The 26,560-nt window shown below is 43.2% G+C and overlaps 2 protein-coding genes across 2 annotated transcripts in view; one reads left to right on the forward strand and one right to left on the reverse strand.

The window, feature by feature from the left end:
* LOC133229775 (uncharacterized) overlaps positions 1 to 26,560 on the reverse strand; it is a 425,664-nt gene that overhangs the window by 345,563 nt on the left and 53,541 nt on the right. The gene's annotated exons all lie outside the window — the stretch shown is intronic.
* On the forward strand, positions 8,794 to 13,020 carry LOC133229766 (zinc finger protein 154-like). The gene is made up of 3 exons (XM_061386503.1): positions 8,794 to 9,098; positions 10,375 to 10,501; positions 11,606 to 13,020. The coding sequence occupies exons 1-3, from the start codon at positions 9,066 to 9,068 to the stop codon at positions 12,928 to 12,930; spliced, it is 1,485 nt and encodes a 494-aa protein (XP_061242487.1). The 5' UTR covers positions 8,794 to 9,065; the 3' UTR covers positions 12,931 to 13,020.

Here is a 26,560-nt window from a genome sequence, read left to right on the forward strand (position 1 = left end):
TTCAGAGAGTAACACCCAGCATGGAACACGGCAGTACCAGGCTGTAGTTTCTGCCACTACTCTCTGAAAATATTTTCTTCGTGAATCCACTGCTCTCACACACTGCTCTCGCACACTGCTCCTACTCACCCTCTTGATGTCACGGCTGACAGACTAAGCTTACTAGCTTAGAAAAACAAACCTTCATTGGAATTTTATTCTGATTCCTCTCTTTTGAAATCTATCTCATTACAGTTTTGTTAGAAAATTAACTTCCATTCAATTCCCAACCTGTGGTTATGTCAGCCTTAATTGTCATTGTTGAAGATGTTTCCTACTGTCTCATCCGTCTCTGAATTCAGATTTTCTTGTATTTAGATTTTCCTTTCTCTTCATAGCTCCGCCCTCTCCTCCATCCTTTCCGATGAATTTTCTATAGCTTGAAGAAATTATTTTGTAAGCTTCTTGTAAGCTTTCCATACTCAAAAGTCACATCTGTAACACTAGGAGAATTACACCACTTCCCTCTCCTCTTCATTATTTGTGGTTTCGAAAACAATTCTCTCTCTTCTTCCGTTCTAATGTGTCCATTTGGTCACTTGCTCATGCTTTGCACTGTGTATTTCCTCACTAGCTCCCTGACCCATAGTCTGGTCACAGATACTAACCTTGTGTTAAACTTCCACAAAAATGAACATAGGAGGATGATGTGCCATCTGGAGTGTGTTCCAATATTCAGACTCTTCCTGTGAATTTATTCCTGGCAAATGATGAGGAAATGTTTCTCACTAAGTTCAGGACAAGATCCTGGATGTCAGTCATACCATATCTGTTTCTTTGATTATTTAGTGGACTCCTCAAGATTAAAGTTGTTCGAGTTTTGATATAGTTATGAAACTGAATCTTTGTAGTGTGATTTCAGACCATGTTCCTGTCTTCTCTCTGCTCTGCCAGGTGCCCTCTGGAAACAGCATGTTGTCTCTTCACATTGCAGAGCTAGGGACATTTGTATAGTGCACTTTTTTCTTTTTTTAAATTTTATAATGTTTTCGGCTTTCCCTCATTGTTTGTTTATGACTGTGACGGCTCTTCATTCTCTGGTTGCAGGGAGCAGGGGCTACGCTCTCGTTGTGGTGCACAGGCTTCTCGTTGACCTGGCTTCTCTTGTTGGCACTCCCGGGCTCTAGAGCACAGGCTCAATAGTTGTGGCTCAAGGGCTCAGTTGCTCTGCGACATATGGGATCTTCCCGGATCAGGGATGGAACCGGTGTCTCTCGCTCTGGCAGGTGGATTCTTAACCACTGAGCCACCAGGGAAGCCCTTATAATGCACTCATATAGATGATGGTAAGTGATACAGTACGTGGTAAATTCCTGGTTCAGGCAGAGACTCCAGATCTCATGCCACCATCTGGAATGTGGTTCATGCTTCCCAGAGAGAGCAGGATATGTGTAAGGAACAAGATTGTGCCTCCGCGGGAAACCCGCACTTGGAGGCTCTCTGCGAATCCTGTTTGGGGTCCCCTATTTGAGTGGCCTTTCGATTGTGTGAAACTCTGCGTCTTTCCTTTAGTTGTGAACAGTGACCCCGCTGAGTAACTCCCTGGACTTTCCCTGCTCCACTTGCCTCCACTGCCCCCACCGCCCACCCCCAGGAGCTTTTAACCATCGTCCAGCAACCCCCAAGGCAAGTCTGCTCCCTCTCCCCACTTCATACTGGGGCAGGGGCTTAAAGGGAGCATCTTTTGTTGTGACCCCTCCCTTGGTGCGCGGGGATCCCAGAATCAAGCCCACAGCCCAGCATCTCAGGGAGTCTAGCCCAGGGTCCCCGCCTTCCCTCCGGGCCTGTTTCCACCCCAGGGGAACCCCTCCCAGTTCCCTCTGGCTCCTCTGAGTGTCCTCAGCCTCCCTACTCCCTGGGGTGCCTCAGACCCTCTCCTTCCGGGATGCTGATGGCCCCTCTAATAGTTTGCAAAAGTTGCCATAACAAAGTGCCTGAAACTGGGAAGCTTAAACAGGAATTTATTTTCTCACAGATATGGAGGCTAGAAGTCCGAGATCAAGGAGTTAACAGCATCGACTCCTCTGGGATGGCGCTCCTTGGCTTGTAGATGGCCGTCTTCTCTCTCTGTCTTCATGCGGTCTTCCCTCTGTGTGTCTGTCCTACCTTCCTCATTTTCCTACCTTCTTTCTTTTTTAAGGACCCCAGTCACATTGGATTAGGATCCACCCTCGTGGCTTTATTTAAGCTTTTTTAAAGACTACTTCCAGGTACAAGGACATTCTGAGGTACTGGATGTTAAGACTTAGACACATGAATTTTGGGGCATACACTTCAGTCCATAACCGCCCCCATGCTTCTTTTCAGAGGGACACCAGAGACACTGGCAACACTACAAACCGTGGCTTGCCTTACTGCTCTGGGGTTATTTTTTGTTTTGTTTGGGGTTCTGTTCTGTTTTGTTGTTGTTGTTGTTTCAGGGCAGCTTGCAGGATCTCAGTTCCCCGACCAGGGATTGAACCTGGGCCACAATAGAGAAAGCCCAGAGTCCTAACCACTGGACCACCAGGGAACTTCCCTTTATTTTATTATTGAATATTTTGACTTAAAGTAATGGAGAATATATTCAAAATTCAGACAAAAGTTAAAATTAACTGTAAGTTATATGAGGTAATTGTACCCAAAAAAAAAAAAAAAGTTGGGGGAGATATCTTCCAGAATTCCAGAATAGTAAAAACAATTACTCCTTAGTAAAGAAGAATGAACAAAGTTCCAACATAAGTCTTTATTGTTTCGCTATCTTCTTACTGGCTAATGAAAACAAAAATAGCCAAAACTCATTTTTGAAAAACAGGCAAAATATATGAACATTTTAATAGACATAAAGGTGGCAAATGAGCAAAAGAAAAATGCTTAACATCATGAAACATCAGGGAAGTGGGGCTAAAACTACAGTGAGATATTATTATACACATTTATTAAAAGGGCCAAAACTTAAAAAGTCCAGCCATACCCAACTGTTGGCAAAGATATGGAAGAACCAGTCTGTCACTGCTGACAGAAATACAAAAGGAAACACGTTTTAGTTCACAGTTTGATGTTTCTTGAAAAGTTATATGTTTATTATCCTATAACTCAGGCATCACACTCTAAGGTATTAGACAAGAGAAATGAAATATATCCATATTGAAGAATTGTACTGAGATGTCCATAGCAATTTTGTTTGATAGAGCCAAAAACCAGAAACTATTCATATATCCAAAAAACAAATGAAAGAATAAACAAATATTGGTATATGCAAAGAACATCATACTCCTCAACAACATAAAACTGAACTACCCACATCAGAACCATTGATGAATCTCAAAATAAACACACTGCATGAGGAGGACACCAAGGGGAAAAAAGACTAACCGTTTTATGTAATTCCATTCATAAGAAGTTATAGAAAATGCAGAGTATGTTATTATAAAGTAAATCAATGTTTGTCTGGAAGGCCGGGGAGGGCAGACAGAGATTACTAAAAGACATGAGGTAAATACTGTGTAATGCATAAGTTAATTATCATGATTGTTTGATGGTTTCATAGGTTTATATGAATGTCAAAATTTATCAAATGGTACAGTTCAAATATGGACACAATTGTTTATTAACTATACCTAAAAAGCTTTAACAAACAAGAATTCTTACTCTTTTAGAAAAATAAAGCTAGCAAACCTCTGTTGACACCACCATATCCCTTGTAATGCCCTGAGATCAGCACCTTGCCTCAATAGTAGCAAACATTGGTGAGCAGTGAAGACCATTTACAATTGAGTCAGTAGGAAGGAATGCAGGCTGGGTCACAAAAACCCCTTAGTCATTGGGCTAAGAGATCTTCCATCAACTTGTTGTTTCCCTGTCTGAGCAGCAATGGCCTTGGGGTGTACAGCCCAGAGAAGCTACAGGAATCCCTAAGACCATTAGATATTTTCTGACGAGGCCCTCAGCTACACAAGACATACAATTCTGGAGGTTCTGAGAATTTGTGCAGCTGCTCATCCTTCACAGCCATGGCCCCTGGAGCACTGTGGATGCCCCTTTAAAAGACGAGCATTCCAACCAATCTGCTGTAGTCTCCCATGCTCTCTGAATGACTATAATTCCCCCTGTAATCTTTCAACCAGTGACACGCACTCCCAGATATACAGAATTGTGGCCATCAGGGCACATGGCTCCCCTCTAGGACCCAGGGAACAGACTTCCCTCACCAGTGCTGAGCAGTATCTCCTGTGGAGAAGACAGAATTTCATGCTTTTTCCAGAAGTACTTGAGGTTGTCACACTCTCCCTCCTTAGGATATACTCTGTCACAAAAAATTCTAGCATTCTGGCTCAAAGCAAGGCAAAGCAGGCCCAAACTGCCATGAGAACTGCTACCATTCCAGCTCCCACCACCCCCATGAGGTACACAAGGGTTAGCGTCCCATGAAATCTGCTTCTTGTATTTGGGCAGAATCTACTTGTTTTCAAACTACCCCATAAAGTGAATAGAACACTCAAGATTAAAGGTGACTGAAACCATAAGGCCTTTGTTATAACAGAAAACCAGAACATTGGAGGCAGGCTGCTCCTGGGTCAGTGCTTTGGAGGCTGGATATTCCAACATGAAAGCCATGTGAAACCAACAATATCCCCCCCGCCAAAAGGTACTCCATCTTTTCAGGTCACCAGCAGAACTCAGATGGAGTCCTTTGCATCACAGCTGTGTCAAGTCCCTGTCCAAATTAATCAGAAAAGAAAGTATTCCAGCCTCTCAGGAAGTCCCCAAGGGAATGGGGGAACACTGCGATTTCCTGTTCCCAACACACTGGGGTGGGTGAATGATGCACAGTCTGGGCACCTGCTAGGTGGTAGAGATGATACCACAGAAACCTGGGTAGGTTAACTGGGACTTCCCTGGGGGTCCAGCAGTTAGACTCCACACTTCCACAGCAGGGAGAAGGTATTCGATCCCTGGTTGGGGAACTGAGATCCCTCTGGCCTCATGGTGTGGCCAAAAAAAAAAAAAAGGGGGCTGGGTTGGTTAAGGTGTGCTATGCACCTCCCACATCCCTGAATTTTATGTTGATGTAAGAGGTTCAGTTCAGGCAGATGATGCCTTCAAGAGGCATGTCCTTGAGTGTTGTTTTACTGAAGGAGGAAATACGACATTTTCTGCACATCTGAGTTGAATCTCCTGTGTGAGTTTTGTAAGCAAGCAGGTAAGTCCTTTGGATTATGGCTTCCTCACATTTAACACACTCATAAGGTCCAATCCAATGTGAACTCTCTGGTGTCAAGTGAGGTTAGAGCTTTGGCTGAAGGATTTCTCACACTGGTCACACTTAAGTCTTTCCCCAGTGTGAACTCTTACAGTCATTGATGCTTCCCCTAAAGGATTTTCCACATTCACTGCATTCATAAGGCCTTTCTCCAGTGTAAATCCTCTGGTGTTTCAGGAGGTTAGATCTTTGACTAAACAATTCCCTCATATGTAAGGCCTTTCTCCAGTATAGTTTTCAGATATAGAACAAGGCTGCTGTTTTGACTAAAAGATTTCCCACATTCACTGCACTTAAAAGGCTTTTTCTCCAGTGTGAACTCTGGTGTTTCATGAGGTTGGATCTTTATAAACAATTTCTCATATTCCCCACACTCATAAGGTCCTTCTCCAGTGTGAACTTTCCAGTGGTTACTGAGGCTGTAGCTTTGGCTAAAAGGTCACCCACGTTGGTTGTACTCTTAACACTTTTTCACCAGTGTCTAATGAGGCTTGGCTAAATGATCTCCCACATTCACTGCACATGTGATATCTTTCTCTGGCGAGAACTCTCTGGTGATGAACAAGTGTGGAGGAAATCACACACACACACACACACACACACACACACACACACACAGGGCTACATCAGAGTTGCGCTCTCAGAAGAGTGAACAAGTAGTGTTTGTGAGATCAGCTTCTTTAATGTTGGTAGGAAGGGATATCTCCTGATTCCATGGGAGGGTGCTGTTGGCTTACCTGAATATCTCCAGGGCAGGTAGGGAATTGAAACTGCCTGAGAAGGGATGAGCAGGAACTCCACTTAATCCCTGTGAGAAAGAAGACTGTTGAGTTAGGAGACCTTGTATGCAAGAGCAGAGTGAGGAGAACCAGCACTCAGGCCGTTGAGGTCCTCATGGTTTCACAACACAGCACTGTAATACCAGCCTTAATTTTAGGCCTTATATCACAACCTGGCAAAAACATCCTGAGTACGCTTTGCCAATTCAGACCTGATTGAGTGGTTCCAGGGACTTCTTATGACTCCCTGAGCTGCAGCAGCCCCAAGTCTTTCTATGGAGTCCTCAGTACGCGGGGCAGTTCCTTGCCTCAGACTTTGCCATTCAGAACACATCTGGTCTCAGACACATGTGGCCCTCTCCACTATTGGGCTGCACTCCCAGCCATCACAACTTTCTTCTACCCACATTGAAAATTGAATCCCATTTAATGGAACACACCAGGCCTCATGACTCTCATAAATAACCAGGTTTGCCCTAGACTTTAGTCTCCAGGCTGAGGAAAGCACCCCAGATCCCAAGTCCTCACAGAATCCTGGTAAGTGCTTGAAATGCTGAATAAGCACCAGTCCCATTCTGAGTGATATCTTGCTTCAATAACCTTTTGTTTCTGCATTCACACATCCATCTAATGCCTATTCTCCCCTTGGAAGCTTGGCCACCTGCCACACTATCCTGTCCGCAACACATTCCTTTCAAGGCCACTTACCTGCCTCAGTGTGTTTGTAAAGCCCCAAACCAGGCACTCATACAGAAAAACCTAGTGCACAGTCTCCACCATCCCTTGTCTGACCCCCTAACAGTTTTACCTCCATAATCTGAACTTTGTTGCTGTTGTTTTTCAGTCACTAAGTCCTGCCTGACTCTTCGCAACCCCATGAACTGCAGCACGCCAGGCTTCCTTTTCCTTCACTATTTCCCAGCATTTGCTCAAACTCATGAGTTGGTGATGCCATCCAATCATCTCATCCTCTGTCGCCCACTTCTCTTCCCATGACAGAACAGAAGGTAGTCTGGAGTATTTTGTCCCTCACCAAATGTACATAGACTGGAAAACTGAAAACTGACTTTATGCTTTGGGGTCAATGTATTTGAATTGAAATAAGATAAAGGTTATTAGCTCCTGCTAACTGCAGATGGTGATTGCAGCCATGAAATTAAAAGACGATTACTCCTTGGAAGTAAAGTTATGACCAACCTAGATAGCATATTCAAAAGCAGAGACATTACTTTGCCAACAAAGGTCCGTCTAGTCAAGGCTATGGTTTTTCCAGTGGTCATGTATGGATGTGAGAGTTGGACTGTGAAGAAAGCTGAGCACCAAAGACTTGATGCTTTTGAACTGTGGTGTTGGAGAAGACTCTTGAGAGTCCCTTGGACTGCGAGGAGATCCAACCAGTCCATTCTGAAGGAGATCAGCCCTGGGTGTTCTCTGGAAGGAATGATGCTAAAGCTGAAATTCCAGTAGTTTGGCCACCTCATGCAAATAGTTGACTCATTGGAAAAGACTCTGATGCTGGGAGGGTTTGGGGGCAGGAGGAGAAGGGGACAACAGAGGATGAGATGGTTGGATGGCATCACCGACTAGATGGACATGAGTTTGAGTGAACTCCGGGAGTTGGTGATGGACAGGGAGGCCTGGTGTGCTGCGATTCATGGGGTCGCAAAAAGTCGGACAGGCCTGGGTGACTGAACTGAACTGAACTGAACAGTGGACATGTTTTATGTCTGAAAGACTCTACAAATAATCTTTTTATTTTTATCTGTAGCCTTGATGGGGGTTAAGTTCAGTTCAGTTGCTCAGTTATGTCCAACTCTTTGCGAGCCCATGAATCGCAGCACGCCAGGCCTTCCTGTCCATCACCAACTCCCAGAGTCCACCCAAACCCATGTCCATCTAGTCGATGATGCCATCCAGCCATCTCATCCTCTGTCATCCCCTTCTCCTGCCCTCAATCTTTCCCAGCATCAAGGTCTTTTCAAATGAGTCAGCTCCTCGCATCAGGTGGCCAAAGTATTGCAGTTTCAGCTTCAACATCAGTCCTTTCAATGAACACCCAGGACTGATCTCCTTTCGGATGGACTGGTTAGATCTCCTTGCAGTCCAAGGGACTCTCAAGAGTCTTCTCCAACACCACAGTTAAAAAACATCAATTCTTTGGTGCTCAGCTTTCTTTATAGTCCAACTGTCACATCCATACGTGACCACTGGAAAAACCATAGCCTTGACTAGACGGACATTATTGGCAAAGTAATATCTCTGCTTTTTAATATGCTGTCTAGGTTGCTCATAACTTTCCTTCCACGGAGTAAGCGTCTTTTAATTTCATGGCTGCAATCACCATCTGCAGTGATGTTGGAGCCCAGAAAAATAAAGTCAGGCACTGTTTCCATTGTTTCCCCATCTATGTCGGAGGGGAGGGGGTGGTGGTTGAGGCCAAAAAATAGTATTTGGCCTCTGGGAGCATGCTGAGCTTCACCGAGTCTGAAACACGTCTCCAAACACTGGTGTGACCAGCTGCAGAGAACACTTGGCAGAAATACGGTCATGATCCCTTTAAACAGGGGGCGAAGCTCACCTGGATGTGCCACTTTCCAAACTCCCCTCCTGGCCAACCTCTCAAGACGCCCAGACCCAGCTCTCTGTGGATCCATGGGGACTACATTACCCAGAATGTTCAGAGTCGAGCGGCAACTATGTTACCCAATGAGAGCTTAGAACGAGGAGGCCGCGTAACGTGAGGGAGGGACTTCCTGCTTCCTCCGCTCGGGGCCATGTTAGCTGTTCGCGGTTTTGTTTACCCGGTGTGAAAGGTTCGGGAATTCTGGGCCAATCCTGAGGTGACGGAATTTAGGAAGTCCGAGAAAGAGCTTCTGGCCCCGCTGCACAGAGGCAAGTCTCAGGCTCGCCGCCGCCGCCGGGGTGCCCCACCCCAGGCCTCGGATCGGGACCGCCTCGCCCGTGTGCTCTCTCCTCTCCTGGCCCCGCTCCGCCCCCAGAGTCCGATGGCAGCGGCAGCCCCGAAGAACCCGCTTCAGGTAAACGCTGGTTCTCCGAGCCCTGACCCCACCAGACACTAAAAACCCAGGGTTTAGGACGGTGAGGCGGTCGTGGGTGGGACCCTGTTTCTGACAGCGTGATGGCGCGTGGGCGAGGGTGACAGGCACCTGTTAAAGGGCGAACCGACGGCTGCGGCACCGAGATTGAATGGGTACCAGCGTCCCAGCCTTCAGGGCCAGGCACGGGTATCGGGAGGCCTGAGCCCATCGAACCCCGCCATAGAGTCATCCCTCAAGAGTTGGCGTTTTCCACATTTCCTACGGCTACAGAGGCACGTTTTGGAGCCAGCACGCCAAGTGCTGTTGGGAGGGTGTCCCATTTCTTCACTGGCCCTGACCACCAGCCACATGTTCTCTGGATTGTGGTTTCTTGAGATCTATTGCTGCCTTGTTCCCAGTTTGGGATCTGGAAGCCCTGGAGAAACCCCACGGCCAGGGTTATATGGAGGGATTTTTGTTTTTGACAGCCATCATAAACAGGTGTGAAAGGTCTTCAGTCTTCATTGTGCGTGCAGGATTTTAGTTGTGGCATGAGGAATCTTTAGTCGCAGCATGCAAACTCTTACCCCAGGTCCACTGCTTTGGGAGCTTGGAGTCTTAGCCTCTGCACCACCAGGGAAGTCCCACGTTGTATTTTCTGATGTGAACCATGAGGGAGTAAAACAGGATTCAGGTATATTCCTCTTGTTTTGTTTTGAGCAGGTGTGGTAATGGCAGCTCTATTAACTGACATGAGGAAGTTGGCAATAATAATATTCTCCAGAGATATTAGAAACTTCTGAGATGTTTCTGGCATTAATTGAGCAGCTAAATACACAAGTCTAGAAGTCTGGAGTGTGGGACAGTGAGGAGGTGGTGATTGTAGGCATGTCGCTGTTTGATCCAGTCTCACAGATAATGCATACCTGAAAAGGGAATATCCTTGATGACACCAGGGTCCTGGAATTGAGACTTATGTGACCTTGGCCACATAAGTGGAATATCCTGGCACGAGTGTGTGGATCCCTCCATGCCAGGTCCACAACTTTGATACCCACCTACCCACCTCTTCCTATAGATGACTGGTTCCAGTGATAAGTGGGACCATTTGAAGACAGTGGCATTAGTAGTGCCAGGGCCTGGTTTCTTCTCTGAGTTGGAGAGTTTGGGAAGAAGATGGGCATGTGGATGATGATGATGTGTGTGGGTGGGGGGAGTGGATAGTTGTCGTTGAGAAGGGGGCTATTTATGATTTCCTCTGTCCCCATCTTGCCAGGGCAGTGTGACCTTTGAGGATGTGGCTGTGTACTTCTCCTGGGAGGAATGGAGTCTCCTTGATGATGCTCAGAGACGCCTGTACCACAATGTGATGCTGGAGAACTTGGCACTTATAATCTCCTTGGGTATGACTGTCAAACTCATCTCTGTTCCTTGAACTGCCTCTGCCCTTTTTTTTCCCAGGAGCATTCTATCCTCACATCAGGACCCTGGACACTGCTCCTTTCCCCAGTTCCCTGAGTTGGTGCTAAGGTTGGGTGGGCTGAGATTTGCGCACTGTGCTCTCCTTCCTTTAGCATACCCAACACTAGCCTTCTTGTCGACTTGTACTCTTACTATTTTTTTAGTTCTTTTCATTATTCTTTTCCATCATGGTTTATCATGGATTTTGAATTTCTTTGGTTATTGTGTCATCAGAGTGCCGTGTATTTGATTGCTGAGAGAGTGGAATCAGGTTGGAGAGCCCACAGAATTTCACAGGATGTATATGAATCAAGCGAGATGGCTCAGATGGAGCCTGGCCCTGCATCGTAGCACATAAAGGACGTGATGACAGTGCTGTATTCAGACTGCAACAGAAACCCATTGTGTTGACTAAAATTTGATCCCAGTGGCCACACTTGATTTGTGTTTTCCTTCCTCCCCTTTCGTGACACTTCGCTGGTTCATTTGCTTTTCGCTTATACTCTTACTTCCAACCTGTGGTTAACCTCACATTTCTGGACTTTTCTCACCACTGCGTCTGCAGTGCTTTCCACAGTGGCCTCTGTGTATTGTTTCATGAGGTGTGCACACATTCTTAAATAGTCCTGCAACACCAGGTGTCCTGATACAGTTGTATTTTCTTGGGTCTTGACACAGCTTTTTAAAAATTATTTAATTTTTATTCTTTTGAATGTGTGTGTGACACAGCCTTTTTCTACAGTGTTCATGTGTCACCAGCAGACAAGTTCCTTTTGAAGGTTTGTTGTTGAGCAATGAATTGCAGACCCTGTGTCTCTGCTTTGTGTCCACCACATGGTTGTGCCCTTCACCTCATAAGGTCACTCCATTCTCTGATCTTGATAGCCCAGTAGTTCTAAGCAGCCCCATCCTCAACCAGAACCAACTCTTTGTTCCTGCAAACAATCGCATGGACAGGTTCTTGGGTTTATTAGACTGAACTTGTGTAGCAGCTACCCCTTCCCACCTAAGTCAGTGCGCACTTCACCAGCGTTACTTGCTTTCAGGTTGTTGGCATGGAGCAGAGGATGAAGAGGCATCTTCTGAACAGAACATTTCTGTACATGGAATGTCACAGGTCAGGATTCCCAAGGCAGGCATGTTCTCCCAGAAGGCCCATTTTTGTGACCTGGACTTGGGAGACGTTTTGCACTTGACTGAGCATCAGAGGCAGAAACTGTATGATATTGGGGCATGGGAGAAACACTTGTATTTCAGTGTAAAGTATCAGCCCCGCAAGCAGCACACTGGAGAGAAATACCTCAGAAGCAAGATGGGCAAAGCCTCATTTATGACCAACTGCAGACTTTTTGTGTTGGGGAAGTCACTTTCTTGTGGGGAGTCCACACAGACCAGGGATAAGTCAAACAGGAGAACTGAGTGTGGAGCAGCCTTTCACAGGGGGAAAACTCATTACAGCCCTGGAGAATGCACTGAAGACTTCAGTTGCAGACATATACTTTCTCAGCATCAGAGAGTCCTCACTAGAGAAAAATGCTACACATGTAATGAATGTGGGAAATCTTTTAGCAAAAGCTACAGCCTCAATGACCATTGGAGAGTTCACACAGGAGAAAAGCCTTATGAGTGTGGGGAATGTGGGAAATCCTTTAGACAGAGCTCTAGCCTCATTCAGCATCGGAGAGTTCACACTGGAGCAAGACCTCATGAGTGTGATGAATGTGGAAAATTATTTAGCAACAAATCCAACCTTATTAAACATCGGAGAATTCATACTGGAGAAAGGCCGTATGAGTGTAGTGAATGTGGGAAGTCCTTTAGCGAAAGCTCTGCACTCCTTCAACACCGGAGTGTTCACACTGGAGAAAGGCCTTATGAGTGCAGTGAATGTGGAAAATTCTTTACGTACCACTCCAGTCTCATAAAACACCAGAGAGTTCACTCTGGATCAAGGCCCTATGAGTGCAATGAATGTGGAAAGTCCTTTACCCAAAACTCCAGCCTCATTGAACACCGTAGAGTTCATAGTGGAGAAAGGCCTTACAAGTGCAGTGAATGTGGGAAATCTTTTAGCCAAAGCTCTGCACTTCTGCAGCATCGGAGAGTTCACACTGGAGAAAGGCCTTATGAGTGCAATGAATGTGGGAAATTCTTTACTTACAGCTCCAGTCTCTTAAAACACCAGAGAGTTCACACGGGATCAAGGCCTTATGAGTGTAGCGAATGTGGGAAATCTTTTACTCAAAACTCCAGCCTCATTAAACACAGGAGAATTCATACTGGAGAAAGGCCTTATGAGTGTAGTGAATGTGGGAAATCTTTTAGCCATAGCTCTAGCCTTATTAAACACCGAAGAGTTCACACTTGTTAAAGGCCTGATAAGTGCAGTGAATTGGGGCAATCATTTACCCATAGGTCCAGCTTCAGCGACCACTAGAATGTTTATGTCAGAGACATGCTTTGTGTGTATTTGTATGTGGGAAATTAATCTTTAGGCTCCTAAAACAGCATAATGTCACATTGGATGAACGCCTTTTGAGTATGGCAGACATGGAAAATCATGTAGCTGAAGTCTGGCTTCAGTATACTCCAGAGAATTCAGTGGAGAAAGGCCTTATAAGTTCAGCAAATGTGAGAAAGCCTTCAGCTGAAGAATGTATTTCACTGAATACCACAATTGCAAATGGGAGCACTATCTTCAATGTGCAGGTATATATGATTTCTTTGTTGAGTGCAACAACACTGGAGGAAATCCCTTATGAAGATGCCGTTTGCCTGTTTTAAACCTCATTCATCCAGACATCCACTTAACTTCAGGTATGTGGGAACTGTGTTGCGCTTTTTAACCTCTCCAGAACCCTTGCCAGATGGATGTCACTGCCAGTTCTGTAGCAGAAATCATATCACCCCTAACCACAGGCACATTTCTACTGTGTGCCACATTCACCCAGCCTAGTGTGTTCAGGGAAGGAAACCCCAGTTCTGACCCATTTATGGGATGATTCATGAGCAGCTTGAGCACTTAAGTCTTTCCCAGTTTTTTTCCCTCCTTCATGAATTAAAGCGTGGGTCTTACCCACTTTTGGCCTAAAGGACTCTGCTGGTGATTTGAAAAGATGGACTACACTTTTCAGGGATATTATTGGTCTCATGAGACTCTAGTGATGGGATTTTCTAGCTTCCAAGACATCAACCCAGGAAACAGTCAGTTTCCCCTTGCTCTTGTTTCTAGAATGGTAAAGGTCTTACTGTTTAAGCCACCATTTATCTTAGGAGTTCCTTCACTGTATGGGGTGGTTTGTTGTTAATTGGGTTTGCTAGCCTGAAGAGATGAAATACTCTGATGAGGATCCCAAATTGTGTGCCTCAATGGAGACAGTATGATGGCAGAATATGCCTCTCCAGTTGTGGCCTAGGTTGCATTGCTGCTCAAAGCCTTCAAGGAAAAGGACCACCTTCAAGGACCACCTTCGTGGTCCTAATTTATAAGTTGTATGCCATGATATTTTTCAGGTTCAGAGTTCAAACTGAGGAGGGGGCCGTTTCTGATTGCTGTGACTACTCTCAGTGCTTCTGAGAGCGACATACACTTGTTCTCTTGTTCACAGGCGATATTGCACCTTGCTCAGCACTGTTGAGGGAAATCTGTTCCCCAGGTCCTGCAGTGGAGCCCCGTGCCTGATGTCCTGAATTCTGTAGAGTAACAGCAGTGATTTTAAGATTATATAAACACTGGATTAATAGTGGAGGAGACTGCAGCATACTGATTAGAATGTGCCCCTTTCAAAAGGTCACTCAAAATGTTTAACCACTATGGCTTTGGAGGATAAGCAGGTATGGAAATTCTCAGAACTTTTGAAACTTTTTATCTGTACAACTTAGGGCCTTGTCAAGGAAAATAAAATAAAGGTTTTGTGGATGCCTCTGCCTTTCTGGGCTGTTCATCTAAGGCCATTGTTGTGCAGACAGAACAAGGATAGAGAGGAGAGAGCTCCTTAGTCAGCTCTGTGAGATTTGTGACCCATCCAGTATCCATGTTGAATGAGGTTTCCACCTCAAAAATTGCTCACCTGTTTTTGCTGCCCCTGAGGCAAGTCCTGAACCTGTCCATTGAGTCAGTATGGTTGCCGAACCTGATGTTCTAAATGAGGAAATCCTGTTCCTATTTAAACTGTACAATTTGGTGATTTTTTACAGTTATGTAAACCCATGAAACCATCAAACAATCATGATAGTTTGTCATGCCATACTTACCTTGAATCTCTTTGTCCTCCAAGCAGCCATTAATTTGCTTTTCATTATAGCAGATGAGTTTGCATTTTCTAGGATTTTATATGATTGAAGTCATAAAGTGTTTAGTCTCCCCCCCCCCCCTTTGGGTACCTTTACATGACATGTTTATTTTGCAGTTCATCAGTGGTGCCTATATGAGTAGTTCTTTTTATATTATTGAGAATTATGTTCTATCACTTGCCTCAATTTATTTATTCATCTGTTTATGGGTATTTTAATTATTTCTGGTTTTGGCTGTTACAAATAAAAGCCGTATAGAAGTTGGATACAGTTCTTCATATTGAATCGTTTCCTTTTTCTCATGCTGATACCTCAAAATGCAATACCTGAACCAGAGTGTAGGTAAATATGTAACTTTTCCAGAAACACCAAACTGTCTTTTAAAATGATTGCTCCCTTTTGTATTCCCACCTTTAGTGCGAGTTCCAATTCTCTCATATCCTTGCTAAAGTGAATATGATTTGCTTTTAAACATTTGACTCTTTGAGTAAATGTATATAGTATTAGAGCACTTTGGTTTTAGTTTCATTTCCCTTACATTTCATGATGTTGAGCATAGTTGGTGTGTAGGAGATACAGAAGAAGGGTCAACACGTTAAACAGTTCAAAAGACTCAATAAGCCAAATCTGGATCATGGCAAATTCTAACAACAAATGGCAAGTGAATAATATGATTAAAAGAAAATGGTAAGTGGGGGATTTCCCTGGCCATCCAGTGGCTAAGTCTCGGCACTTCCACTGCTGGGGCTATGTGTTCAATCCTGGTTGGGGAACTAAGATTCCCGCAAGCTGCATGGCCTGGCCAAAAGAAAGCCTCCAAGGAAATTCCAGTAGATACTTCTACTCTAGGAGAACTTACCCTACCCACTGCCCACTAAGAGTAACTGAACTAATCAGTTTACCCTGAATACAACAGTTTACAGCCAAAGTTCTCAGCATTTTTTTTTCTTAAAGGTGAGTGGTACATAGAGGTTAAAAAACTTGCAAGACACACCTACTTGTTGCCTAAGATAAATTTTGTATCCAGACTGCAGTCTACATTAAGTAATGATTGCAGTATGGTAATTACACAATTTAGCACTTATAAATATTTTGATTTTATGCAACAAATTAATGGAATTATATAAGGATCTTTACGTTTTAGAAACACCTCCTAAAGAGGTTATGTGTGAAATGACATGGTGTCTGTGATTATAAATAAACCACTAACTGCATGGGGATAGATAAAATAAGAGCCATAAAAGGATAAATAGGGAATTCCCTGTCAATCCAGTGGTTAGGACTCCAGGCTTCCACTGCATAGGGCTTGGGTTTGATCCCTGGTTGGGGAACTACGATCCTGCAAGCTGTGTAGTATAGGGTAAATAATGACAGACGTTACTTCCCAGTAGTCTTCTGTTTTTGGGTATATTTGAAAGCAGCCATTACAAAGGGTAGAGTATGTGCTGTTAAATTTGTGTGGTGAGGATAAATGTATAAGGCCAGGAAGAAACTGAGTTTTGAAACTATGAATGTAAATGTCAAAATGGATATTTTAAACATAAGCAAACTCGTCGCTTCCTAATCTTGTTTTTATTTTAATAGCTATCATTTTTCGTGTTTATGTGGCCATATTATTCCATTTTATTTTATCTGGTGTTCTTTGGAAGGAATGATGCTACAGCTGAAACTCCAGTACTTTGGCCACCTCATGCGAAGAGTTGACTCATTGGAAAAGACTCTGATGCTGGGAGGGATTGAGGACAGGAGGAGAAGGGGACGACAGAGGATGAGATGGCTAGATGGCATCACTGACTCGATGGACATGAGTTTGGCTGAACTCTGGGAGTTGGTGATGGACAGGGAGGCCTGGCGTGCTGCAATTCATGGGGTCGCAAAGAGTTGGACACGACTGAGCAACTGAACTGATACACAAAATCCTACACAGATTTCGAGGTCATTTGTAACTTTAAAATAGAAAAAATAGCATTAACATAGAAAATTAGAACAGGAAGAGGCCTTGGATATCACCATTCCCACTTTCCTTCTTCAGCAGATCAGTAAATTAGGGCCCAGAAAGGGGAAGTGCGTGACTTGGAGAGCTAGTTAATAGCAGACTTGGAATTAAACCCAGGCTTAGTAACCCCTTGGTCCAATGTTTTGTGTTTTTTCATTTCACAGTTTTAACTGTTTTATTTAAAGTTTTTATTTTTTAGAGCAATTTTAGGTTCATAACAAAATTAAGAGGAAAGTGTCTGCCGCTGCACATGCATCACCTCCATTGTCAACATCCCCCGCCAGAGTGGGCCTTCTGTTACAACTGACGAGCCTTCACTGATTCATTTCTGTCCCCCAGTGTTTGTATAGTTCGTATGAGGGTTTACTGTGTGTGATGTATATTCTGAGTTTCAATATATTTGAACAAATTTATAATTTGAGTTTGAATACATTTATAATTGGTGGCTCAGTAGTAAAGAATCTGCCTGCCAATACAGGAGACATGGATTCATTCCATGGGTTGGGAAGATCCCCTAGAGGAGGAAATGGCAACCCACTCTAGTCAGTATTCTTGCCCGGGAAATCCCATGGACAGAGGCGCTTGGCGGGGTGTGGGGTTGCAAAGGACTGGACACAACTTCGTTTCTGAACGACAGCCAGTGCATCACTATAGGATCACACAGAGTGGTTTCACTGCCCTGAAATCCCTCTATTCTGTGTGTTCATCCCTCCCCACATTGCCTGGGAACCGGTGATCTTATTTTACATCTCCATAGTTTAGCCTTTCCCAGAATGCCGTATAGTTGGAGTCACACAGTATACGGCTTTTTCAGATGACTGTTTTCACTTGCTAATGTGCATTTTAAGTTTCCTCCGTAAAACAAATGAAAAAGATTCCTCCATCATGGCTTGATAGTGCATTTCTTTTTAAAACTGAGTGATGTTCCATTGTCTCGATATACCACCATTTATCCAAACACTTCTGAAGGGGACATCTTGGTTGCGTCCAGGTTTTGGCAATTATGAATAAAGCTAATGTAAACAGTCGTGTACAGGTGTTTGTTGTGTGAACATAAGTTTTAGACTCCTTCGGGTAGATACTGAGGAGCCCTATTGCTGGTAAGAGTCTGTTTGTTTTCTAAGAAACTGCCAAGTGTCTTCCAAGGTGGACATACTGTTCTTCCCAGCAGTGAATGAATGAGTTCCTGTTGTTCCACACCCTCACCAGCATTTGGTGTTTCAGTGTCATAGACTTTGGATTTTAATAGATGTGTAATGGTACTCATTGTGAAGAATTTTTGCATCAATGCTCATGAATGATATTGGTCTGAAATTTTCTTCTGGTATCTTGTGTTTGGGTATTATGGTAACACTAGTCTCTGAGAATGAGTTAGGAATTATCCCTTCTGTTTCTGTCCTCTGAAAGAGATTGTAGAGAATTTGTATAATTTCTTCCTTAAACATTTACTGGAATACACCAGTGAACCCATTTTAGTATGTTGTATTCTGTTTCAGGAAGTTATTAATTACTAATTCAGTTTTCTCTGTTGCTTTATCTTTTCCTATTCCTGTTACCCATAATTTACAGCTTTTGTAGTTGTCCTACAGTTGAGTATCCTGTTTTGTCCCACCCCCAGTTCTGGTGGTTTCTATTGAGATACCCTCAAGTCAGAATCTTTTCTTCACTATGTCCAGTCTACAAATAAGCTTATCTAAAGCATTTACTTTTGTTACAGAATTTTTTATCTTTATCATTTCTTCTTGGTTCTGTGGTAGAATTTCCATCTCAGTTATTTGTCTACTTTATCCAGAAGAGTGCTAAACATATTAATTGTTTTAAATTCCTGGTCTCATAATTCCACATGTCTGACTTGTCTTGAGTCTGATTCTGATACTTGCTCTGTTCAGACTTTTCTTTTTTCTCTTCAAACTTTGAAAAAAAAAATTCCTTATGCCTTACACTTTTTTCTTACTAGCTATCATGTACTCAGTAAGTGGAACTACAGTCAACAGGTGATTTTAAGGTGTGGGGAGAGGGGAAGTGTTCTGTAGTCCTATGATTAGTTATCAGTATATCTTTTTGCATTATAACTTCTTCATTAACCTATGGAATCCTTAGGAATGATTTCTTTTTTTTTTTTTAATTTTAGGAATGATTTCTTAAAAGTTCCCAAACATAGGAAGTTTTGTTTGTGGTTTAAAGTTTTAAGTTAAAAAACTAATTTAAATTGACACATAGGTCTCAGTGTATTTGCCTTTCTGCTTTACGTGGAACAAGGTGTCTGGAGTTGGGCATTTTCCTTCTCCCAGGTCACTTAGGCTCTGATAAAACCTAAGGCTCTGCTTTAAAAGTTTCTCCTGGAGCACACTTTGTGTAAAAAACGAAATGCTTTGAACTAGTTGAATATGGTTCCTTTAACTCTCTCCTGGCCAAGATCATTCTCGGAGATAAAAATGTCAATAGAAGTGTGGGTTTTTTCCCCATGATTTGGTTCCCCTGAGTTTTTGTTTCTCAGACTTGGCCCCTCTGAGCCTCCAGGAATTTGTCAATTACAGTTCCAGTTTCCCTATCCTGGCATTGGTTCACACAGTGGTTTCAGCTTGTTGGTTTCTGAGTCAGTGAGTCATGATTCTGTTTCCCTGTCAGTCCTCCAATTGGGAGACAGTGGCTTGCCCTGTGACCACACTTAGAAATCTGAGAAGAATTGTTTATTCTTTCAGTCTATTTAGCCTTTTGCTTGTTAGGATGGAGTGGAGAAATCCAGCTTGTTATATGCTTGACCAGAAACCAGAGGTTCCCTCTTTCCCTTTTTTTTTTCCCTATGTTTTTTTGGTTGTTGTTCTTTCTGAACATATTAAATTTCTGTTACAGCAACACTGCTACAATCTGAATGTGTTCCCTTCACATTTACTTGTTGAAATCCTAACCCACAAAGGTGATGGTATTAGGAGGTTGGGCTTTTTGGAGGTGCTTAAATCATGAGAATGGACCCCTTGTGAATGGGTTAGTGCCTCATAAGAGGCTCCAGAGAGATCCCTAACCCCTTCCACCTTGTGGGGATAGATTAAGAAATCAACAGCCATGAAGTGAACCCTACCCTGACCATGCTGAGCATCCTGAGCTCTGATTTCCAGCCTCCAGTGCTGTGAGAAATAATTATCTGTTGTTTATAAACCAGCCAGTCAGTGATATTTTGGTATGACAGCCAGAACAGACTAAGACACATTCTGTCTTTTGTTATTTTCAAATATATACAAAAATGGAAAAGACTATTATGAAACCAAACACTTCCCCAGTCTTCCGTTATTTGTCATTCAATGAACATTCTTGTTTCATCCATCTTCATGTACACTGGTGGATTGTTTAACGTATGATCTCAGACATTACACCATTTAATGCATAACTTCTTGAGAATTCATTTTTAAAATGTGAGGGCTATTTATAAACCCAATAGCCATAACACAAAAAATATTTTAAATATATTACTGCTGCTGCTCTGCTAAGTCACTTCAGTTGTGTCCGACTCGGTGAGACCCCATAGACAGCAGCCCACCAGGCTCCCCCATCCCTGGGATTCTCCAGGCAAGAACCCTGGAGTGGTTGCCATTTCCTTCTCCAGTGCGTGAAATTGAAGAGTGAAAGTGAAGTCGCTCAGTCGTGTCTGACTCCTAGCGACCCCATGGACTGCAGCCCACCAGGCTCCCCCGTCCCTGGGATTCTCCAGGCAAGAACCCTGGAGTGGGTTGCCATTTCCTTCTCCAATGCATGAAAGTGAAGTTGCTCAGTTGTGTTGGACTCTTAGCGACCCATAGACGGCAGCCCACCAGGCTCCTCCTCCATGGGATTTTCCAGGCAAGAGTACTGGAGTGGAGTGCTGCTCAGTTTTCTCAGTTATCTCAAAAGTATGTATGTGTTTTCCTAAATCAGATTAATTGCAGTTAAGATCGAGAATGGATCCTTATGTCTTTCAGTAGCTGTCTCATAAGTCTTCCACCTACCTTTTTTTCTTATTTTTGTTGAAGTCGCTGAGTTGTTTGTCATATGCTAGATGTGGCTTATTGAATGTCTGATGTTTAAGTGGTCACCCTTCCTTACCTCATATTTCCTGTACTCTAGATACCAGTGAGTGAGGTTTCCTCCTAGTAAACAGATTTTGATGGTGGCTTTTGGAAAAATAGAAACAAAATCTTCCATGCCAAAGATCCTGTCCATAATGGTATTAGGGACAGAAAACACTTTGGTTACTATTTGCAATGTGTGTCTTTCTAATCTCACCAAGTAAGAAATTCTGACATTATCTCCCTGGAGATAGCATTAGATCCCACAGGTTAAGGGCTCAGTCCCAGGAGACTGCCCCAACTTCAGTTCAGTTCAGTCGCTCAGTCATGCCTGACTCTTTTCGACCCCATGGACTGCAGCATGCCAGGCTTCTCTGCCCATCACCAATTTCCAGAGCTTGCTCAAACTCAAGTCCATCGAGTCGGTGATGCTATCCAATCATCTCATCCTCTAATGTCCCCTTCTCCTCCTGCCTTCAGTCTTTCCCAGCATCAGGGTCTTTTCCGTGAGCCTCAACTTCAGGTACCTTTCAAAAGTCCAGAGTGTTAACTCTGCTTCTGATCGACTGGTTATAATTCTGAGGTTTCCATGTCCCTCTTCTGGGGTGTTATTTTGTTAGAGGGGCTCACAATTCAGGGAAGCACGTACTTAAATTTAAAAGGCAGATGAAGAAGTCTACAGGGTGAAGTCTAGAAGGGTCTGGAGCATAGGCACAGTCCTCCTGTCCACGCTGGGCACAGCATGTTTACAGACTTGGAAACTCCTTAAATCTCGTTCAGGCATGTGTACAGCCTTTTCATCCAGAAATGAGGGTCTCCTCACACTCCCTTCCTGGAGGTCAGTGGGTGGGGCTATGCAGGAGCCCCACCCTAAATCACCTCTAGAAGCTTTAATTCACTTGTGCTCAAAGTTCAGTTCAGTTCAGTCGCTCAGTCGTGTCCGACTCTTTGCGACCCCATGAATCGCAGCACGCTAGGCCTCCCTGTCCATAACCAACTCCCGGAGTTCACCCAGACTCACGTCCATCGAGTCAGTGATGCCATCCAGCCATCTCATCCTCTGTCGTCCCCTTCTCCTCCTGCCCCCAATCCCTCCCAGCATCAGAGTCTTCCAATGAGTCAACTCTTCGCATGAGGTGGCCAAAGTCCTGGAGTTTCAGCTTCAGCATCATTCCTTCCAAAGAAATCCCAGGGCTGATCTCCTTCAGAATGGACTGGTTGGATCTCCTTGCAGTCCAAGGGACTCTCAAGAGTCTTCTCCAACACCACAGTTCAAAAGCATCAATTCTTCGGTGCTCAGCCTTCTTCACAGTCCAACTCTCACATCCATACATGACCACAGGAAAAACCATAGCCTTGACTAGACGGACCTTTGTTGGCAAAGTAATGCCTCTGCTTTTGAATATGCTATCTAGGTTGGTCATAACTTTCCTTCCAAGGAGTAAGTGTCTTTTAATGTCATGGCTGTAGTCACCATCTGCAGTGATTTTGGAGCCCCCAAAATAAAGTCTGACACTGTTTCCACTGTTTCCCCATCTATTTCCCATGAAGGGATGGGACCAGATGCCACGATCTTCGTTTTCTGAATGTTGAGCTTTAAGCCAACTTTTTCACTCTCCATTTTCACTTTCATCAAGAGGCTTTTTAGTTCCTCTTCACTTTCTGCCATAAGGGTGGTGTCATCTGCATATCTGAGGTTATTGATATTTCTCCCAGTAATCTTGATTCCAGCTTGTGCTTCTTCCAGCCCAGCGTTTCTCATGATGTACTCTGCATATAAGTTAAATAAGCAGGGTGACAATATACAGCCTTGACGAACTCCTTTTCCTATTTGGAACCCATCTGTTGTTCCATGTCCAGTTCTAACTGTTGCTTCCTGACCTGCATACAAGTTTCTCAAGAGGCAGATCAGGTGGTCTGGTATTCCCATCTCTTTCAGAATTTTCCACAGTTTATTGTGATCCACACAGTCAAAGGCTTTGGCATAGTCAATAAAGCAGAAATAAATGTTTTTCTGGAACTCTCTTGCTTTTTCCATGATCCAGCGGATGTTGGCAATTTGATCTCTGGTTCCTCTGCCTTTTCTAAAACCAGCTTGAATATCTGGAAGTTCACGGTTCACATATTGCTGAAGCCTGGCTTGGAGAATTTTGAGCATTACTTTACTAGCGTGTGAGATGAGAGCAATTGTGCGGTCGTTTGAGCATTCTTTGGCATTGCCTTTCTTTGGAATTGGAATGAAAACTGACCTTTTCCAGTCCTGTGGCCACTGCTGAGTTTTCCAAATTTGCTGGCATATTGAGTGCAGCACTTTCACAGCATCATCTTTCAGGATTTGGAATAGCTCAACTGGAATTCCATCACCTCCACTAGCTTTGTTCGTAGTGATGCTTTCTAAGGCCCACTTGACTTCACATTCCAGGATGTCTGGCTCTAGGTCAGTGATCACACCACCATGATTATCTGGGTCGTGAATATCTTTTTTGTACAGTTCTGTGTATTCTTGCCATTTCTTCTTAATATCTTCTGCTTCTGTTAGGTCCATACCATTTCTGTCCTTTATCGATCCCATCTTTGCATGAAATATTCCCTTAGTATCTCTAATTTTCTTGAAGAGATCTCTAGTCTTTCCCATTCTGTTGTTTTCCTCTATTTCTTTGCATTGATCGCTGAAAAAGGCTTTCTTATCTCTTCTTGCTATTCTTTGGAACTCTGCATTCAGATGCTTATATCTTTCCTTTTCTTCTTTGCTTTTCGCTTCTCTTCTTTTCACAGCTATTTGTAAGGCCTCTCCAGACAGCCATTTTGCTTTTTTGCATTTCTTTTCCATGGGGATGGTCTTGATCCCTGTCTCCTGTACAGTGTCACGAACCTCCATCCATAGTTCATCAGGCAGTCTATCAGATCTAGGCCCTTAAATCTATTTCTCACTTCCACTGTATAATCATAAGGGGTTTGATTTAGGTCATACCTGAATGGTCTAGTGGCTTTCCCTACTTTCTTCAATTTAAGGGAGCCTCGTATTAGTGACAAAAGGTAATCCTATCTATCAGGAAGTTCCAAGGATTTTAGGACCTCTGCCAGGATCTGTGAGCAAAAACCAAATAAATTTCTCATTATACCATATTATTGGATCAGTATTAAACCAGAGTGTGATGTACATCACAAGCAAACTCTAAGAAATTGCAAAGACAGGAAAAAAAAAAAAAAATCCCCTCACTCTCTTATATACACAGGCACATAGAACCCATTATATACTTGTTTTCAAGATAGGTATAACAAGTAAGAGGACTTGATGGCACCATGAAAGATGAAATAAAATGAGTTGCTCAAGTCAGTGAGTTTTTAAATGGAGCCTAGGGACCATTAAAGAATTGATTCTTATGCATGTCCTCACCCCGTGAACTGTGAACTTTTGGACAGGGTCAAACCACAAGTATTTTCAAGAGCTCTGCAAAAGTACCTTGCTCCAGGAACAGACTTTTGCTTAGTGATATTTAGCGACCAAACACGTTTAGCCAAGAGTAGCTTTCTGCCGCCAACGCCAATCAAAATACTTGGAATTATGTAGACGTCCCCCTTTTTGCCTTTAAAAACTCCTGACTTTCACTTGCTTCAAATGAAACCTATTTGAGTTAGGTTGCTCTGCAAATCTGGTGTGCCTTGAACGGCAATTCTTTGATCACAAGTAAATGCTTCGCCTTGAGTTCTGCCTGTGTTTTCGTGTTGACATGGCACCCAGTGTGTCCCAAGTGTCCCTGGTAAGCGGGGTGGCCGTCTGTCGCCCTCGCTTATTGGCTTTATCTAGAGGAAAGACAAGCTACTTTCATCCCTGTGACAGGAGTTGTTTTTTTTCATATTGGAGCGAGGCACCCACCGAAGTTAGTCCCTTACCCTCCCGCAGAAACCTGGAGAGAGGCAAGCTAGCGGGCTCCCTCGATGTTTACATTTCAAAAACTGGCTCTCAAGATGTTTCCATTTTAAAGAAATGGTTCCTAGTTTCTTAAGAAACTCATGAAAAGGAAAAACAAAAAAGCCCAACGGACAAAAGTCCCATCTAGTCTTCAAAGTGATCCCTTTTAAAGAGATGAGGAAGTGCTTAGATTTAGCTCTAAGCTAAATGCTCTGACAAAAGGCAGGGAGAATCCCCACATTTTCTACAGGGAGAATTAAGCTCCTTCTGTTTAATTTGTTTTTCACACACCCAGAAACACGGAGTATATTTGACATTCTAGCCACTGATGGATCTGCCTAAGAAAAGCCCTGAGAGTCTATGTGGTATTTGGGAGCCTATTCATACCAAAGTGTAGAGAGAGGGCCATTGGGTAATCAGATTTTTACTTCTTTTTGTCCTGAAAATTGAAAGCATTGCAGGGCTCACTTGGGGAACCACGATGTTACAAGTGTACAACCCCTCACTGGGGAGTCTATCTAAAGCCTGTCCCTCTTTGTCCTGTTTGTATCCCCCTCAGCCACTCCTTTGCTTCCCTCTACAGTGCTCTGAGTTGGCGGAAGTACTTCAGTGTGTCCTGAATTTGCAGTTTCTTGTGGAGGAGACACATTCTCAGAGAATGGATGTTGAGTCTGGTCGTTCAAATCTCTGGCATTGTCAGCCTTCTCAGATTCCAGGTGGGAAAAGGAAAGTCTGTTAGATCATTCTTCTCCTGCGCACATACAGTCACTCTCACCTTTTAACTGGCCCAAGAGATGCAAACTATGATTTGAAAAAGTCTGCTAGACCTCACTTGAAATATATTTGTAGGTTAACAAAACTCAGTTGAAAAGAAAAGAAAACTTTTGAAAAGGACGTGTTGATGATATCGGGGGCGGGGGGCGGGGGGGAAGTGTCCTAACATAGGATGAAAGAAAGATAACCATTAATCTTTAAAAAAAATTTTATTTATTTATTTATTTTTACCATTAATCTTCTAATGCTTTACGAAGATTAGGCTCTTTATTTTTTTATTTATCCTTTATTGACTTACAGTTTACAGTGTTTTTTGGGCAGGCTCTTTATATTGCTACATAAATTCTTAGTGAAAGATATTTTTGAAGGAAAAATTGTTAGAATGTGATTTTGAATAATAGCCTTGACTTTCAGGTTACCAGATAAGAAGAAGTAGGAAACTCAACAAAATTTGCTTTCAGGAGTCTTTAAACATTTGTTTATGTATGCAGATGTTTACAAATTATGTATTTTTAAAGTTTCTCATTATATTGACTTTCTGAACAAATTAAATTGATTTAATAATTTTATTTGACAAATGGAATTACCTTTTGCTGATTTTATCACCATGTTTAAAAGTATGTAATCACAGTATTGTAGTTTAATAAGACTTAAGATTTAGTTTCTAATGATTTCAGATTTATAAATTACATACATTGAATTTATGGGTCAACTAAGTTATTATTTCCACAAATTATTCTATTTCCTTAGTTCAGTGTCTGAACATGAAGCATCCTTCATTCTGTCCCAGCCCCTCTATCTTTCCTGAATGTTCACTCAGCTTCCCAATACCAGCTTTTCTCTCTCACTGGAATACTCTGCCCAACACTCAATATATAGGAAGTTTTTCTCAAGGTATCTTTTCTTGAGCCTTCAGACTAGGTCAAGTCCACTACTTATATTTTGTCGTAGTCACTGAAACTTGACTTTCCAACATTTACAGTAC

The sequence above is a fragment of the Bos javanicus genome, chromosome 18, assembly GCF_032452875.1.
Source record: "Bos javanicus breed banteng chromosome 18, ARS-OSU_banteng_1.0, whole genome shotgun sequence".
Classification (NCBI taxonomy): Eukaryota; Metazoa; Chordata; class Mammalia; order Artiodactyla; family Bovidae; genus Bos; species Bos javanicus.

Excerpts from the sequence above, each read along its gene's own strand:
- LOC133229766 (XM_061386503.1), top strand. The coding sequence starts at position 9,066 with ATGGCAGCGGCAGCCCCGAAGAACCCGCTTCAG. Across the intron at positions 9,099-10,374 it reads CCCCGAAGAACCCGCTTCAG|GGCAGTGTGACCTTTGAGGA; the intron begins GTAAACGCTGGT and ends CCATCTTGCCAG. Across the intron at positions 10,502-11,605 it reads GGCACTTATAATCTCCTTGG|GTTGTTGGCATGGAGCAGAG; the intron begins GTATGACTGTCA and ends ACTTGCTTTCAG.